Source organism: Myotis brandtii, unplaced genomic scaffold (assembly GCF_000412655.1).
Source record: "Myotis brandtii unplaced genomic scaffold, ASM41265v1 scaffold244, whole genome shotgun sequence".
NCBI classification, from domain to species: Eukaryota; Metazoa; Chordata; class Mammalia; order Chiroptera; family Vespertilionidae; genus Myotis; species Myotis brandtii.
Genome location: NW_005359225.1, coordinates 5067064 through 5083651, shown reverse-complemented (window position 1 = coordinate 5083651; position 16588 = coordinate 5067064). Strand labels below are relative to the sequence as shown.

Genomic DNA, 16588 nt, shown 5'->3' with positions numbered 1-16588 from the left:
CCCAGACTGCGAGAGGGCACAGGCCGGGCTGAGGGACCCCCCCCCCCCTCCAAGTGCACAAATTTTTGTGCACCGGGCCTCTAGTTCAGTCGTAAAAAGAAATAAAGTACTGATACTGTAAGTACTATAATATGGATGAACCTTGAAAACATGCTAGATGAAAGATGCAATGCAACACACAAGGCCTAATGATTCCATTTATGTAAAATGTCTAGAATAGGCAACTCTAGAGACAGAAAGTAAATTCATGTTTGCTGTGGGATAAGGAGAAGAATTGGGAGGTACAGAGTTTCTTTGTGAAGTGAGGGAAATGTTCTGGAGTTAGGGAGCAGTAATTATTGTACACCTTATAAATATAAAACCACCTAATTGTTTGCGTTAAAGTGGTGACTTCTATGTTGTTACTTTTTATCTTAATAGAAATTAAAATATAACAGAGCATAGATTCTTGAGTGAATTTTGTAATGCTTTTCAGAAGAGGTAACATTTAACTCTGTATGTGTGTAGAAGTTGGTAGATCTAGGTCAAGACATTCCAATAAAAGGCACATAATTGTAAAAGATCACAATGATCTGGGAAGGTACAGTGTTACTGAAGTGTAACAGTCTGCACTGTGAAGAGAAACAGAAATTGTGACGTGTTTTATATGTTTTCATTATTTCAGTTGGTGTATACTATATTCAGTGTACACTGTTAAAGAAAACAAACATATAACATCCTGAAGATACTATAGAAACATAGTAAAGGTGCCATCAAAATCAACTGTGGAGACTTAATTTAGTTGTGTGTCTCCTCCACTAACTTGTAATTTCCTCAAAAATAAGGGAAAGTAATTTTATTTTTATTCCCAGTACTTAATATTTGATTCATGGTATTATCAATGTTTGCTAAATGATGGATAAATGCAAGCTAATATCTGTCTGTTTTTTAAGAGTGATTTGGATTGCATTGAAGTTGAACATTAATTTATAGCTGTGTCTGTTTCCTTAAAGCATAAGATTTTTAATTTTATTTAAAAATTCTTTTTTTTTAATATTACATTTTATTAAGATAAATATATTAAATATTACCCTCTTTGTTTTGGACTAAACTGCTGGTCCTGGCCGGTGTGGCTCAGTTGGTTGGAGTGTCATTCGTACACCAAAAGGTGTCAGGTTTGATTTCTGGTTAGGGCACATACCCAGATTGTGGGTTCAATTTCCAGTGGTTGGGGAGTATGAGAGGCAACCAATTGATGTCTGTCTCAAATCAATAAAACATATGCTTGGGTGAGGAATTATTGAAATTTAATTTAGGTTGATTTAGGATAGCTACCACTAAAGTAGCCAACATGGGCTATATCATTCCAGCTTACATTTAGATCCAACAAAATTTTAGTCAAGGGATAGGGCATAATGAAGACAAGCTTCAGTTATGAAAGTACAAACTATTTGTGTAAGTGGTTTTTTAAAGTGACATTATGGTCCCCATGTAAAACACCATTTGCAAGTGGATAGTTTTCCTTGTTAAATCATACTGTAGCTATGTTTTGAGCATTGGTTCTTGTCTATCTTGGAGTACGTAAGACTTACCTGGAATTCTTGTTTTCTGGAAGCCAAGACTTCAAGCGGTATCTAGCACATTAATGGTAGAGATAAGATTTCCATTCTGGTCTGATTTTTAAGGCCAAAATCATATATTTGAGTTAACACGTTAAGCGCCCAGTCAGTCACTGGTGACTGACACTATACTTTCCGTCCGGAAGACAAAACAGGCTGGGTGCTTAACATGTTAATCTAGAACTTTCTTTTCTTGATGCTTTTGTTTTTCAGAGATTGAAACCAACAAATCCAGCTGCCCAGAAGGCTCTCACTACACCCACTCATTATAAACTGACACCTCGCCCTGCCACCAGAGTCCGACCAAAGGCTTTACAAACAACAGGCACAGCCAAGTCACAGCTCTTTGATGGACTGGATGACGATGAACCATCCTTAGCCAATGGAGCATTCATGCCCAAGTGAGTTTATTTTCGTTAACATAAATTAAGTGTAAAATATAGCGTGGGACAAAAAGGGGTTTACAGTTGTATGTGAAACAGTTCTTGTTATTTATTAATTGGATTATTATACAGTTATTTCTTATTTGAAAATTATAGAACATTAGAGAATAAAAATGGCCTCACCACTTTTCAAGGATAGCATAGTTAACATTAAAATATTTTAATTAATATGCTCTTAGTTTTATATACACGTTTTTTTGTTTTATTTTTTAGATGTTAGTGCTTACATAATTTTATTTTAAGCAGAAGACACTTTTTTCTTACAATACAAATTAGCCAAACTGATTAAGAAGAATATATATAATTTTGATTCCCATACGTAGAGCTATTGAACCAATAGTAAAATAATCACACAGAAAAACATATAGGAAAGTATATAGAAGAGTTGTTGGTAAACATAGAAAATTACATTTAAATTATATATTAGAGCAAGTATGCCCTAGAGATTGATATATGCATGGAAAAACCCTAAAGAAAAATACATACTAAATTCTTAACAATAGTTAACATATGAAACTGTAACTTCAGGGCATTTTATTTCTGGGTTGTTTATTTTTGAGATTACAGTTAGACACAGACAAAGGCATTTAAAGGAGCAAGTACTTTTCTAATCAGAAAGAAAAGGGGTTGTTCTTTTTTTTTTTTGCTGTGAAGCAAAAGTGGGAATTCATCTCTTGCAGTTCTTTGTCTATGAATGATAAGTTTAAAAATTACCACTTCTTTCTTTCCTTAAAAATAAGGTGGGCTGCTGCTTCCAAAAAGATGGAAAATTCAATTTTTATACATTTCTTAGAATAGCATTAGTTTATTTTGAAGGCAGAGACTGCATATTATTCATGTTTATGTCCCCAGCACTTAGCAAATGTTTTGACACAAAGTTGTTGAAAAGAGCTTGGGTTCACCAGTCCAACCATCTCTCAGGGTACTTTCACCAGTTTCTTTGGGGTTTGCTACACACTTCTGTTCTTTGACTTCTTATGTCTGTTCTCTGTACCTGTCTGACTTGATATTTCTGATGCCAATCCTCTTCACTTTTGCCTGACATTGTTTTATGTTCTTTGTCTTCTAGTTGTATGTTTTTCACGTGAAACATTTTATCAATCCCTCTTCTCTTTCCTCCTTTGTGACTGTTCCAGTCCATGGCAGTTACTGTTTTTTAATGATCAAATTGCCCCATCTTTGGCAAGCAGGTGCCCTTTCAGGTTGTCTTCTATTCTTTTCCAAGGACCCTGATAATGTTTGATAACTTACTTTCTGTAGGATTCAGTCAACTGAGCCACACCAGCCAGGGCTTGTTGTGTGTCTTTTTTGTTAATCCTCACCTGAGGATATTTTTTCCATTGATTTTTAGAGAGAATGGAACAGAGAGACAGAGAAAAACATCGATGTGAGAGAGAGACATTGATGGGTTGCCTTCCCACGCACCCCAACCTGGGCAGGGATTGAACCTGCAGCCCCGGTGTGTGCCCTTGACCTGGAATCAAACCCATGACCCTTTGCGTGGGCCAGTGCTCTAATCACCTGAGCCACACAGGCCAGATTTAATAATCTAAAAATTTATTTTATGTCACTTGTATTTTTAAAACTGTGTGGCAATAATTGGAGTTCAAGTATGATGATATTGACCTTCAGAAAAGTTTTTTTTTAATGAAAGTTGCTTATTGAAATGAGTCAAAGTTGAACTTGTGACCAGACTCATGTGCTATTTACTTTTAGTTTTTTAAGAATTGCTTTGAGAGAGACATTGATTTGTTGTTCCACTTATTTATACATTCATTGGTTGACCCTTGTATGTGTCTTCACCAGCAACCCTGGCATAACAGCATGGCACTTTAACCAATTGAGCTACCTGGCCAGGGCTCTTTTAGTTTTCTTTTAACTATAGAGGTAGATACTTTCCAACTCCCAATACAAAATGAGTGGCATTCTCTGGTACCTCCACACTTTTGGTAGCTCTGGACTCCAGTTTCTGTCTCCGTAATCCCACAAGACTTTAAAATGTCCTGTCAGCCTCTTAGCCTTCCCCTTGGAATCAGAAAAGTCCCCAGCAGAAAAACAACCCTAAGTACCAGACACCTCCCTGTGCCACTGTCCCCCAAGTTGGCTGGTTCAGTAATTTTTTGTATAACTTGTTGGCTGTCATATGCAAGTGGTCTGCTACCTATAGTTGTTCAGTGTTTTTTTGGTGTGTGTTTTTTTTAAAGGAATGAAGCACATTAATCCCATGAGTTTAAGTGAGTGTTAAGATCTCTTCTATTGGTTTTTCTACTTGAAGCTTGTATACTGTGGAGGTTCTTGTCCTTAAGTAAACCTGCTATATACAAACCTGAAGTTTTTAGGTATTTGTGATCATTTGCATCTTTGAATTCTTTTTCTTTTTTTTTAATCCTCACCTGAGGATATTTTTCCATTGATTTCTTAGAGAGAGTGGGGGAGAGAGGTAAAAATAGAAATATTGATGTGAAAGAAGCACATTGATTGGTTGCCTTCTACATGCGCCCTTACCAGGGCCCAGACTGGGGGGGATTCTGCAACCAAGGTACGTGCCCTTGACTGGAATTGAACCCAGGACCCTTCAGTCCACAGGCCAAACTGGCTAGGGCCATTTGCATCTTTGGATATCAGGGTTTTTTGTCTTTTTTTTTTTTTTAATAGAGATTAACCAAAGAATTTATATGCATATATGCATTACCTATGGACACAGTAGGGTGTGAAGGCCTGGGGCAGGGCAGGAACCAAGTGGAGGTGCTGGGGTCCAGCTCCAGCAGGTCCAGGGGTTCCCAAAGGTGTGGACAGAGTCGGCGAAGAAGGAATGACACGGAGGCAGCGTTCAGGTGATCATCATAGCCAGGTTCTCTAGCCAAGTTCTCCAGCCAAGTTCTGTGTAGGTTCTCTAGCCATGTTCTCTCGCTAGGTTCTCCAGCCAGGTTCTGTGTCTTTTTTGTCATTTTTAAAAATATATATTTTATTGATTTTAGAGAGGGTGGGAGAGGTAGAAAGATATGGAAACACCAATGATGAGAGAGAATCATGGATTGGCTGCCTCCTGCATCCCCCTACTAGGGATCGAGCCCGCAACCCAGGTATGTGTCCTGACCAGGAATCGAACGGTGACTTCCTGGTTCACAGGTCAATGTTTAACCACGGAGCCACGCCAGCCGGCATCATCTTTTTTTTTTTTAGATTTTGGGGTGGGTTTTTTTTGTTTGTTTTGTTTTTTTTTAGAGGGGGGGGGCATTGATGAGAGAAACATGGATTGTGTGCCTCCTGCACAGCACCCACCAGGAATCGAGCCCACAACCTGGGCATGTGACCTACCTGGGAATCAAACCAGGGACCTCTTAGTGCATGGGTCAATGCTCAACCACTGAGCCACACTGGCCTGACTCTTGTCATCTTATTTTTAAAATCTTTCTCATGTAGTCAAGAAGTATCTATTTATCTACTTTTTCAGGGCAACATGCCGAGTTCTATGGGAAGAGATAGTCATACATCCTTACTGCCAAAAGAAAAGAAGGAAAATGTTTAAAAAGAGAAAAGACATGTAGAGAAATAATTGAAATATAATACATAGTGTGATGAGTTGACTAAGTGTTTGGATAAAGTTCTCAGTGGTTCACAGAATCATGAAAAATATTTTCCAGGAGAATTTCCACTTTATTTTGAATGTGGTCAGGTTTATTCTTCCAGATACCAGAGTGGAATATATTTGGGATCTTATGTTTTGATCATGTATTTATAGGAAGAATTGGTGAGTTTAATGAACTTGTTAGGTCATCCTATCTAATAACGTGGAAATATGCTAATTGACCCTCATGCCATCGCAAAGATGGCAGCACCCACAGCCAATAAAGGAGGGGATATGCTAATTGACTGCCCTGCCCTCAAAGATGGCCGGCAGGGGAGGGCGGTTGTGGTCGATCAGGCCAACAAGGTAGGGCAGTTAGGGGCAACCAGGCCAGCAGGGGAGGGCAGTCGGGGGCAATCAGGCCAGCCCGGGAGCAGTTAGTTGTCGATCAGGCTGGCAGGGGAGTGGTAAGGGGGTGATCAGGCTGGCAGACAGAAGTGGTTAGGGGCTGATCAGGCAGGCAGGTGAGCGGTTGGGAGCCAGCAGTCCCGGATTGTGAGAGGGATGTCCCCTGAGGGGTCCCAGATTGGAGAGGGTGCAGGCTGGACTGAGGGACACCCTCCTCCCTCATGCACTGGGCCTCTAGTTTTTAAATATATAAGAATTGAATATGAGTGTCTTTTTCAACTCCAGTTTTTAAGATAATGTCTGTGACGGAACTATGTGTGCCTGAGGTTTTTACCTTTTTTACCTTTTGGTCTCTGTTTATAGGAAAAGCATTAAGAAGTTGGTTTTGAAAAACCTTAACAATAGCAATCTCTTCTCTCCTGTTAATCATGATTCAGAAGATCTAGCTTCACCATCTGATTATCCAGAAAATGGAGAGAGGTAAACTGAATTCTGGTTTGGGTTGTTTCTGGTAGAGCTCCCTATTCCCATTTTTTAAAAAATATATTTTTAAATTAATTTCAGAGAGGAAGGGAGAGGGAGAGAGAGACAGAAACATCAATGATGAGATAGAATCATTGATCGGCTACCTCCTGCATTCTCCCTACTGGGGATCAACCCCACAACCTGGGCATGCGCCCTTGGCCGGGAACAGAACCTGGGACCCTTCAATCTGTAGGTGGATGCTCTATCCACTGACCCAAAATAACCAGGGCCCTATTCCCATTTTGAATAGATTCTGAGGTTAAAATTTATTCATTCTATGAAAATTTATGAAGCTTGGCGAATGTTGTGTATAAGTATTATAGCAGTTGAGCACCTAAAAATTATATCATGTTTGTTTTTTTAATTCTTTAGACCTTAAAAATTGGAGCTCTTCTGATTCAGTCTTACAAAATTATTTTGATAACCATGTATATCATTTTGAACAGGGTTAACATACATTTGACATTTACCTCCCCTAAAATAAGGAATATTTTGTTTATGAAAAGTACTGGAATGATAGTCATTGTAACCAAATAAAAGAAAAATAACTTATAGAAATATGTAAAATGTATAAAGAAAGAAGTGGAAGTATATGCACTAATCTTTAATAGTTTGGTATATATTCTTACAGTTTAGAAATCTGTTTATAAGTATATTCTTACAGATAAACATTATAGAGGTTATACATGAATGATATATATTGTGATTTTCTATTTCCATTTAATTTATTATAAATGCCATTTTATATTAATATGAATACATCTGCCCCTTCTTTTTTAGTAACTATATAATTTAATCAGTTCTCTATTAGAGGACATTTAGATTATTTGCTATTACTATTTCAGAATGACTCAGTGAAAATTTATTTATATATATCTTTACTCCTGTTTTTTTCTCTTTGGATAAAATTTTAGTTTGAATTCTTTTTACTAAATATTTTCTAATATCTTGATGATTATATTTAAAAATTAAATTCTTTTTTATTTTTTAAAATTTGAAACTCACCACTGGTTATTTGATCACCATATAGTAAAGCACCTTGTTTTTTTTAAACTAAAAATTTGATGCTCAGAGCCATTTATTCATGAAAATAGATCTGTTAAAAGCACAAAATCTACAGCCAGATTTTCTGGGTTAAAATTCCAACTGTAGCATTTATAGGTTTGTGACCTTGGGCAAGTTACTTTATTTTCTGTATCTTAGTTGTCTTTTTTATAAACTAGAGAGAATGATAGTAACCTGTGTTACCAGATGACAGTAAGTGTTAAGTGAATTTTTAATATGCGGAATTACCTAGAATAGTGTCAGACACCTAGTAAAGGCTCTCAGTAAGGGTTAGCTGTTATCATTGTTACTACTACTACAAGGGGTTAAGATACTGTTTTTACTTTCCCTTTTCAGATTCAGTTTCCTGAGCAAACCTGATGAGAATCATCAGCAAGATGGACATGATGATTCTCTTATGTCACGTTTTTATGCTAATCCTATTGCAAAACCCATTCCTCAAACCCCAGAGAGTGCTGGAAATAAACACAATAACAGCAGCAGTGTGGATGATACCATTGTTGCATTGAACATGCGTGCTGCCTTGCGAAATGGGCTGGAAGGAAGCAGTGAAGAGACTTCTTTTCATGAGGAGTCACTGCAGGATGACCGGGAAGAAATAGAAAATAGTACTTACAGTATGCATCCAGCAGGTCAGGTTCATTTTGGTACATGACTAATGTCTTGCCAGTCATTTGAAATTTCTTGTGGTTTGTCACAGATTTTTCAACAGAATGAAAGTCATCTATCTAAACTCTTAAATGTTTTTTATTGCATTTTATAAAAGTTAACATTTAAAACTTTCCACTTATGCTTTGGTCAATTTATATATTCACATACTTTTGTAACTTTGAAGTAGTTAAATTCATGTCATTTTAATTATCCTGGTATAGTTTAAAGATCCCAAATTTTATAGCCAGGGAGACTATCCTCATACTTTCCTTAGCTTTATAAATTTGCATAGTTTACTTAATAGTTTTTTAAATTAAAATGATAGTGATAATTATTTCTTATCATATAAGATGTTTGAGATCTGAATTAGATTTAAGTATATAGACCATAATGTCTAACATGTGTAAGCATTCAAATGGTAGCTGTTGCTATGGTTGTTAATCATCACCTCAGTTCTTTGCTTGCTTCCCTCCTCTGGTCCTCCATAATGAACTAATTAACTTTTTTCCAATTAATTGATGAAACAAGTAATATAAACTATAAGATTAGAATGTCTTGATTGAAAACTTAGAGCTTGCCTCATCTGTGTGTGTTGATATTACATCTCAATTTGGGCTTTGATAAATATCATTACCTTTTTTAAAAAAATAGAGGTATAAATTATAGTGAAATACAAAGATCTTGTGTTCATTTCAGTGAATTTTGGAACATATATTCATATGTCTAATACCTCAGTCGAGAGTTAGAACATTTCTTTTACTCTGGCAAGTTAGTACTTGTGTCACAATCCCCAGAAATCAATCACAGTCTGATTTTTGTTTCATAGATTAGTTTTGCCTGTTCTTGAACTTCATGTAAATGGGATCATATATACATATTCTTTTTGACTCTTAATTTATATGAGATTGCATCCATGACTTACGTATTAACACTTTTTGCTCAGTAGTATTTCAATATGTAAATATGCCACATTTGGTTAATCCATTTTCTGTTAGTGAACATTTGGGTTGTTTTACAGTTATTCTTGAAATGTCTGTAAAATTTTTCTATATATAGTGATCTTACTGCCTTATATAATGTTCAAAGCATTTAAGAGTAAGCCAACTCTGCTCAGCCAGCATGGCTCAGTGGTTGAGCGTCAACCTATGAATCAGGAGGTCATGGTTCAATTTCCTGTTGGGGCACATGCATGTGCCCGGGTTGCAGGCTTGATCCCCAGTGTGGGGCGTTTAGGAGGCAGCCGATTCATGATTCTCTCATCAGTGATGTTTTTATCACTCTCCTTTCCTCTCTGAAATCAGTAATATATTTACACACACACACACACACACACACACACTAATGAAAGGATAATATGCTAATTAGACCGGGAGACTGGCCAAGGAGGGCAATTGGGGGCCATGAGGCCGGCGGGGAGGGCAGTTGGGGGCGATCAGGCCGGCAGGCGGAGTGGTTAAGGGCAATCAGGCTGGTAGGCAGGTGAGCGGTTAGGGGCCAGCAGTCCTGGATTGCGAGAGGGATTTTTTTTAAGAGTAAGCCAACTCTTCTTGTTAATTGGTGCCCTGAGGAAACAATTTTATACTTTCACATTAAGAATCCCAAGTATATATACTTGTGTGTATATATCTACATGAATTCATTATGATTCTCCTTTTTTTTTTTTTCACATATCCAGCCTAGATTTTTTATTGTTTTTAGTTTTCTCATTGACCTGGTTTGCCACCTCTCTATTTACTTAAGTTTTTGTTTGTTTGTTTTTATTGATTTGAGAGAGAGAGGAAGGGAGAGGGGGAGAGAGAGAGAGAGAAACCCACAACCTGGCCATGTGCCCTGACCCAGAATTGAGCTAGTGACCTCTTGGTGCATAGGTTGACGCTCAAACTATTGAGCCACACCAGCTGGGCACCACTTCCCAATTTAAAATTTCATTCCCAGAATTAACAACCCTCTAAACCTTTCCAATAGAGACACAAGTTAATTATACAAGTGGGCATTGCTGTGGCTGGAGTTTAATCTGATATTGAACTTAAATTGTTTTCTCTCATAGAGCAGGTTAGCCTGACCTCTACATATAAATGGAACAAGGAGTGATTAGAAAAAGCACATCAGTGCTCTATTTTCTTTGAATTCTTCAGAAATCTACCTAGTTAATACTTTTTTTAAAAAACAAAACAAAACACAGTAATTATATAGACCTTTAAGTTTTCATTTGACTTTCGGACTTTCTCACGTAGAAATTTTTCAAAGTACTGGATTTGGAGTTTTAGTTTCATGTATACAACCGAATTACTATGTAAGCAGTTTCATTGCACCCTGGGTTTTGGTATCTTCAGGTTAAAAAAAAAAAAGATTAAGCAAGCTTTCCCTGGAATGTATTTTATAGAATGCCTTCCATAGTGTAGTGTTTTTAATGGGTGTCGGTGAAAAGGACAGTCACAATTAATACGATATTTTCTGTTTCTTTTATCATAGGCATTGTTCTCACTAAGGTTGGTTACTATACTATTCCATCTATAGATGACCTTGCTAAAATTACCAATGAAAAAGGAGAATGTATTGTCTCTGACTTCACTATTGGTCGTAAAGGTGAGTATGAGTTTAGGAGTTAGTAGTATATAAGCCTGAGATCTGCACCTTATTTTTGTAATTAGATAAAGGAAAGCTCTTGATAGCTGAATCCATTTTTCCCCCTACATTTGAACCCACCTTGGCCTGAATAGCAAATAAGTAACAAAACAAGACTAGAGCCTTATAACATTCTTTGGTAGCTATTTTGCTCATTGTAGTTTTCTACAATTAAAGAAAATACTGTAAACAGCAAGGAATACTACGTGAAAAAATTGAATAGTTAACAAAAGATGGGTAATATTTAGGTTCAACTTTATATTATTAAATTATTACAAATGTAATTTTCTTTGAGAAAAACAGGTATTGTATTAAAAAAAAAAGGCACAGGTATCTTAACTCATACTGCAGCTATAATTCTAAGGCAGCGGTTCTCAACCTGTGGGTCGCGACCCCTTTGGTGGTCGAACGACCCTTTCACAGGGGTCGCCTAAGACCATCCTGCATATCAGATATTTACAATGCGATTCATAACAGTAGCAATATTACAGTTATGAAGTAGCAACGAAAATAATTTTATGGTTGGGTCACAATATGAGGAACTGTATTTAAAGGGCCAGAAGGTTGAGAACCACTGTTCTAAGGGTTGTTTATATAGCAGCTGCATAGGTCTTTGGTAAGAGATTTAAGAAGGCTGTTTTGAGGACAACAAATGCTATAGAAATACTGATGTTAAACCAGATAACAGTGTATTTGGTGTCACCCATACATATTATGGATGAAATAACCCATTCAGTGATATTGCTGGGTGATTGAAAATATTAATGTTTAAAGCAGCTTGCTCCTTCTGATAATTAGAAGTTTAATGTAGGTATTTGTCCTCTGTACAGGATGAGTTTTTAACTATTTGCTCTGACTTGTAGGTTATGGTTCAATCTATTTTGAAGGAGAAGTGAATTTGACAAATCTAAATTTGGATGATATTGTACATATCCGAAGGAAAGAAGTTATTGTCTATTTAGATGATAACCAAAAACCTCCTGTGGGTGAAGGACTAAATAGGTATGAACTTATTTATGTGTTTAGAAAAAAATCAGCTAAATCGCAGTTATTTCTGTCAACACAAATGTGTTCATATTATACATTTTTCTGCAATTTGCTTTTTTGACTTACAGTACAGTATGGGATTATTGTTTCTCTACTTTCATTTAAAAGTATAAATGATAAATGCTACACTATGACTTCTTGTCTCTTTTCCCCTAATATTATCAGGTCCAACTGTTAGTTTCTAAAAACAGTTTAAGTAGTAGTTTTTTTTTCCACACTTTTTGTGGTGACTATGCTTAAGCCTTTCTCTATATTTTAGTGTGAGATATTAGCCTCTGATATCTCTTAGACAAGTGAAAGGGCCACAGTTAAAATTGTTTATGTTCACAAACTACCAAGATTGGCTGGGCAAGAGCAGATGGTTTCAGTGATGAATTCTACTGAACATTTAAAGAAGAATTAACACTGATTCCTGTCAAATGGCTTACAAAAAATTGAAGAGAAGGGAATGCTTTTGAACTCATTCTATGAGGTAGTCATTACCCTGATTCCAAAGCTAGACAAAGACGTTGTAACAAAACTACAGACTGGTATCATGATGAATATTGATGTAAATATTCTCAACAAAATATTAACAAACAGAATTTAACAATACATTTAAAGGATTATACACCATGACCAAGTGGGATTTATTCCTGGAATGCAAGGATGATTCAACACACGAAAATAGATCAGTGTAAGTACATCCCATTTACAGAATGAAGAAAATCACATGATAATCTCCATTGGTTCAGAATAAGCATTTGATAAAATTCAATATCATCTCAAAATAAAGACACTCTACTACAACCTAGTGCTAGAAGGGAATTACCAGGTTGTATCTGAGAAACCCATAGATCTGAACAACCCTATAACTAATCTGGAAGTCAGAGCTAGAGTAATTAAGCAAGAAAAAGAAGTAAAAAGCATCCAAATTCAAAAGGATGAAGTAAAATTATTTCTGTTCACAGATGATTTGATCTTACATGAAGAAGGTCTAAAGCAGGGGTCCTCAAACTTTTTAAACAGGGGGCCAGTTCACTGTCCCTCAGACCGTTGGAGGGCCGGACTATAGTTTAAAAAAAAACTATGAACAAATTCCTATGCACACTGCACATATCTTATTTTGAAGTAAAAAAACAAAACAGGAATAAATACAATATTTGTATTTGCATGTGGCCCGCGGGCCGTAGTTTGAGGACCCCTGGTCTAAAGATTCCACTAAAAAAAACACCTGTTATAACTAATAAACAAATTCAGCAGGATACAAAATCAACATGTAAAACTTACTTCTTCACACTAACAATAATCTAAAAATATTAGGAAACTAATTTCATTTATAACATCAAACAGCATAAAACTCTTAGCAATAAACTTTACCACGAATGCAAAAGACTTGTACACTGAAAAATATGAAACATTGCTGAAAGACAAATAAATGGAAAGATAGCCCATTTTCATGGACTAGAAGATTTAGATTAAGATATCCACACTACTCAAAGCAATCTATAGATTTAATACATCCATATTGAAATCCCAATGGGATTTTTTGCAGAAATATTAAAATCCTTCCTAAAATCATGGAATCTCAGTGGATCCTGAATGGCCAACCTAATCTTGAAAAGAAACAAAACTAGAGAACTCATACTTTCTGACTTTAAAACTTAACTACAAAGTTACAATAACCAAAACAGTGTGGTTTTGGCATAAAGACAGACAATATAAACTAATGGAACAGATAGAATAAGAGCACTCCAAAAGTACACCCTCACATATGTGGTTTAATAATTTTCAGCAAGATTGCCAAGACCATACAATGGGAATAGAATAGTCTCTTCGACAAACTATTTAAGGAAAACTGGATAGTCACATGCAGAAGAATGAAGTTGAACCATTACATTATGCTACATATAAATCAACTTGATTGATCAAAGACCTAAACATAAGACCTAAAACTAAAAGTCTTAGAATAAAGAATTTTATTTTCATGACATTATATATGACAAGGATTTCCTGGATTCGATACTAAAAGGCACAGGCAACAATAGTAAAAATGAACAAATTGGACTACATAAAAATTTAAAACTTTTGTACATCAAAGAGTACAATCAGCCCTAGCCGGTTTGGCTTAGTGGATAGAGCGTCGGCCTGCGGACAGGGGGGTCCCGGGGTTGATTCCATCTAGGAGCACATGCCCGGGTTGTGGGCTCGATCCCCACTAGGGGGCGTGCAGGAGGCAGCTGATCAGTGATTCTCATCATTGATGTTTCTATTTCTCCCTCTCCCTCTCTGAAATCAATAAAGAAATTTAAAAAAAAAAAAAAGAACAGTCAACGGAATGAAAAGGCAACCTACAGAATGGGAGAAAATATTTACAGATCATGCATATGATAAAGAGTTATTAACCAGAATATGAAGGAAGAACTACAGCTCAACACAAATATTTAAAAAGGGACTTGAATAAACATTTCTCCAGAGATGGTATACAAATGGTGAACAAGCATATGAAAAGTTGTTCAACTTAACTAATAATTAAGAAAATGCAAATCAAAACCACAATAAGCTATCACATCCATTAGGATGGTTAGTAGAAAAAAATAAGTTTTTGCAAGAGTGTGGAAAAATTAGAATCTTTGTATATTGGTGGGAAAGGAAAATGGTACAGCCATTATAGAAAAGTGTATGATGATTCCTGAAAGAATTTAAAATAATCCAGCAACTCCACTCTAGGAATGTATCCAAAAGAATGAATGCATAGGCATTCATTCTATGAATGCAAGACACATAGAATTAATAGGACACAGTCCTTGAATTCAGGTATTGATATTAAAAGGACACATTACCACTGTTATAGTCAGCTTTACACTTATTATTTAATGGCTAATACTATGATATTCCTAATACTTCATTCTGCAAGCATTTGTTGTTCATCAATGGTAGTTGCTGCTGTTATTACTTTTATTAAGTACAATAGCACTCTAAGACCTTCACTAAGACTTAGTTCTTAGCACTTGACTATGATCATTGGATTCTATCAAAGATACATAACTTAAAGAGTTATTAAAATTAGATTGGAAATAATTGATATACCATAGTAGTTTGGAATAAATGGAATTCGACCCTTGAACCAGATCCTGAGCTAGTTGATGTTCAGTAATTCCTTGCTCTTGAGCTTATCACCTGGGAGACAAGACTCAAGTTCATGAAACATCTACAGAGTAAATCCAAAGTAACATAGGTACCTTTATTTGCTATCTCTATAGATATTAGTTGGCTTTCTGGGCTTAAATATGAAACACTGACATTTTACTTGGTTGTATGTTACAGGAAGGCTGAAGTTACATTGGATGGAGTTTGGCCTACAGATAAAACATCTCGTTGTTTAATAAAGAGCCCAGATCGACTTGCTGATATCAACTATGAGGGGAGATTAGAAGCAGTTTCAAGGAAACAGGGAGCTCAGTTCAAAGAGTACCGTCCTGAAACGGGTTCTTGGGTGTTTAAGGTATAGTCACTTAACCTTCTTATTAACTATAGTGAGAGTCAAAAATGTTTGTGTTGGAAGTGATCTGCTCTTAAATTCTCTTTATGTTCAAATTAGGGAATAGATGTAGAGATACATCATGACTTGCTCCAAATTACACATCTAGTTAAACCCCAGAACAATAGGAATTATTATAAACTTTACTAGAGGCTCGGTGCACAAAAATCGTGCATGGGTGGGGTCCCTAAGCCTGCCCCGCGATCAGGGCTGATCAGGTTCCCTGCCTCCCCGCCACCTCCTTCCCTCGCTTCCTCAGCGCCCCACTGTTGCTGCTGGTCACCCGCCATGTTGCACACCGCCCCCTGGTGGTCAGCGCACGTCATAGTGAGTGTTTGAACTCCCAAGGGGACACTTTGCATATTAGCCTTTTATATAGAGAGACTTAGAGGCCTGGTGCATGAAAATTCGTGCACTGGGGTGGGGGGTCCCTCAGCCTGGCCTGTCCCTTCTCACAGTTTGGGAGCCCTCAGGGGATGACCTACTGACGGCTTAGGCCTGCTCCCTAAGCTGCAGTCTGACCTCCCTCTGCAGGAGGCAACCCGGCCAATCAGGGGAAGGCACTGCCCCCATCACTGTGCTACTGCTGCCACTGCCGACCCTCCTTGGCCCTCGAAGCCACTGAGGCTTTCTCCGGAAGGACATCTGGAAGACATCTGGTCTATCCAGTCTAATTAGCATATTACCCTTTTATTAGTATAGACTAGCGGCCCAGTGCACAAAAATTTGTGCACTTTGGGGGGGGGGTCCCCCAGCCCGGCCTGTGCCCTCTCGCAGTCTGGGACCCCTCGGGAGATAACGACCTGCTGGCTTAGGCCTGCTCCCGGGTGGCAGAGGGCAGGCCCAATCCCTAAGTGCAGCCCCTGGTCAGGCTCAGAGCAGGGCCGATTGGGGAGTTGGGGCGCCGCCCCGTCATGCACAGAGCAGGGCGGATCAGGAGGTTGGGGCGCTGCACCCTGTCACACTCAGGGCAGGGCCAATGGGGAGGTTATGGCTCTACCCTGTCACACACAGAGCAAGGCCCGTGGAGGGGGGTTGGGGCGCCACCCTCTATCACCCACAGAGCAGGGCCGATCAGGGGGTTGGGGCGCCACCACTGTCACACTCGGGGCAGGGCCAATGGAGAGGTTATGGCTCT

At 37.6% G+C, this 16588-nt stretch overlaps 1 protein-coding gene across 6 annotated transcripts in view; it reads left to right on the top strand.

Annotated features, from left to right (window-relative positions):
* Positions 1 to 16588, top strand: part of NUP98 (nucleoporin 98kDa) — a 111359-nt gene that overhangs the window by 62841 nt on the left and 31930 nt on the right. For all 6 annotated transcript variants that reach the window (XM_014540462.1, XM_005867135.2, XM_014540463.1 and 3 more), the window contains 6 exons: positions 1812 to 1999; positions 6381 to 6497; positions 7944 to 8239; positions 10731 to 10844; positions 11747 to 11885; positions 15237 to 15414. In XM_014540462.1, the coding sequence (XP_014395948.1) occupies positions 1812 to 1999; positions 6381 to 6497; positions 7944 to 8239; positions 10731 to 10844; positions 11747 to 11885; positions 15237 to 15414 (1032 nt within the window). The remainder of the gene's footprint in view (positions 1 to 1811; positions 2000 to 6380; positions 6498 to 7943; positions 8240 to 10730; positions 10845 to 11746; positions 11886 to 15236; positions 15415 to 16588) is intronic.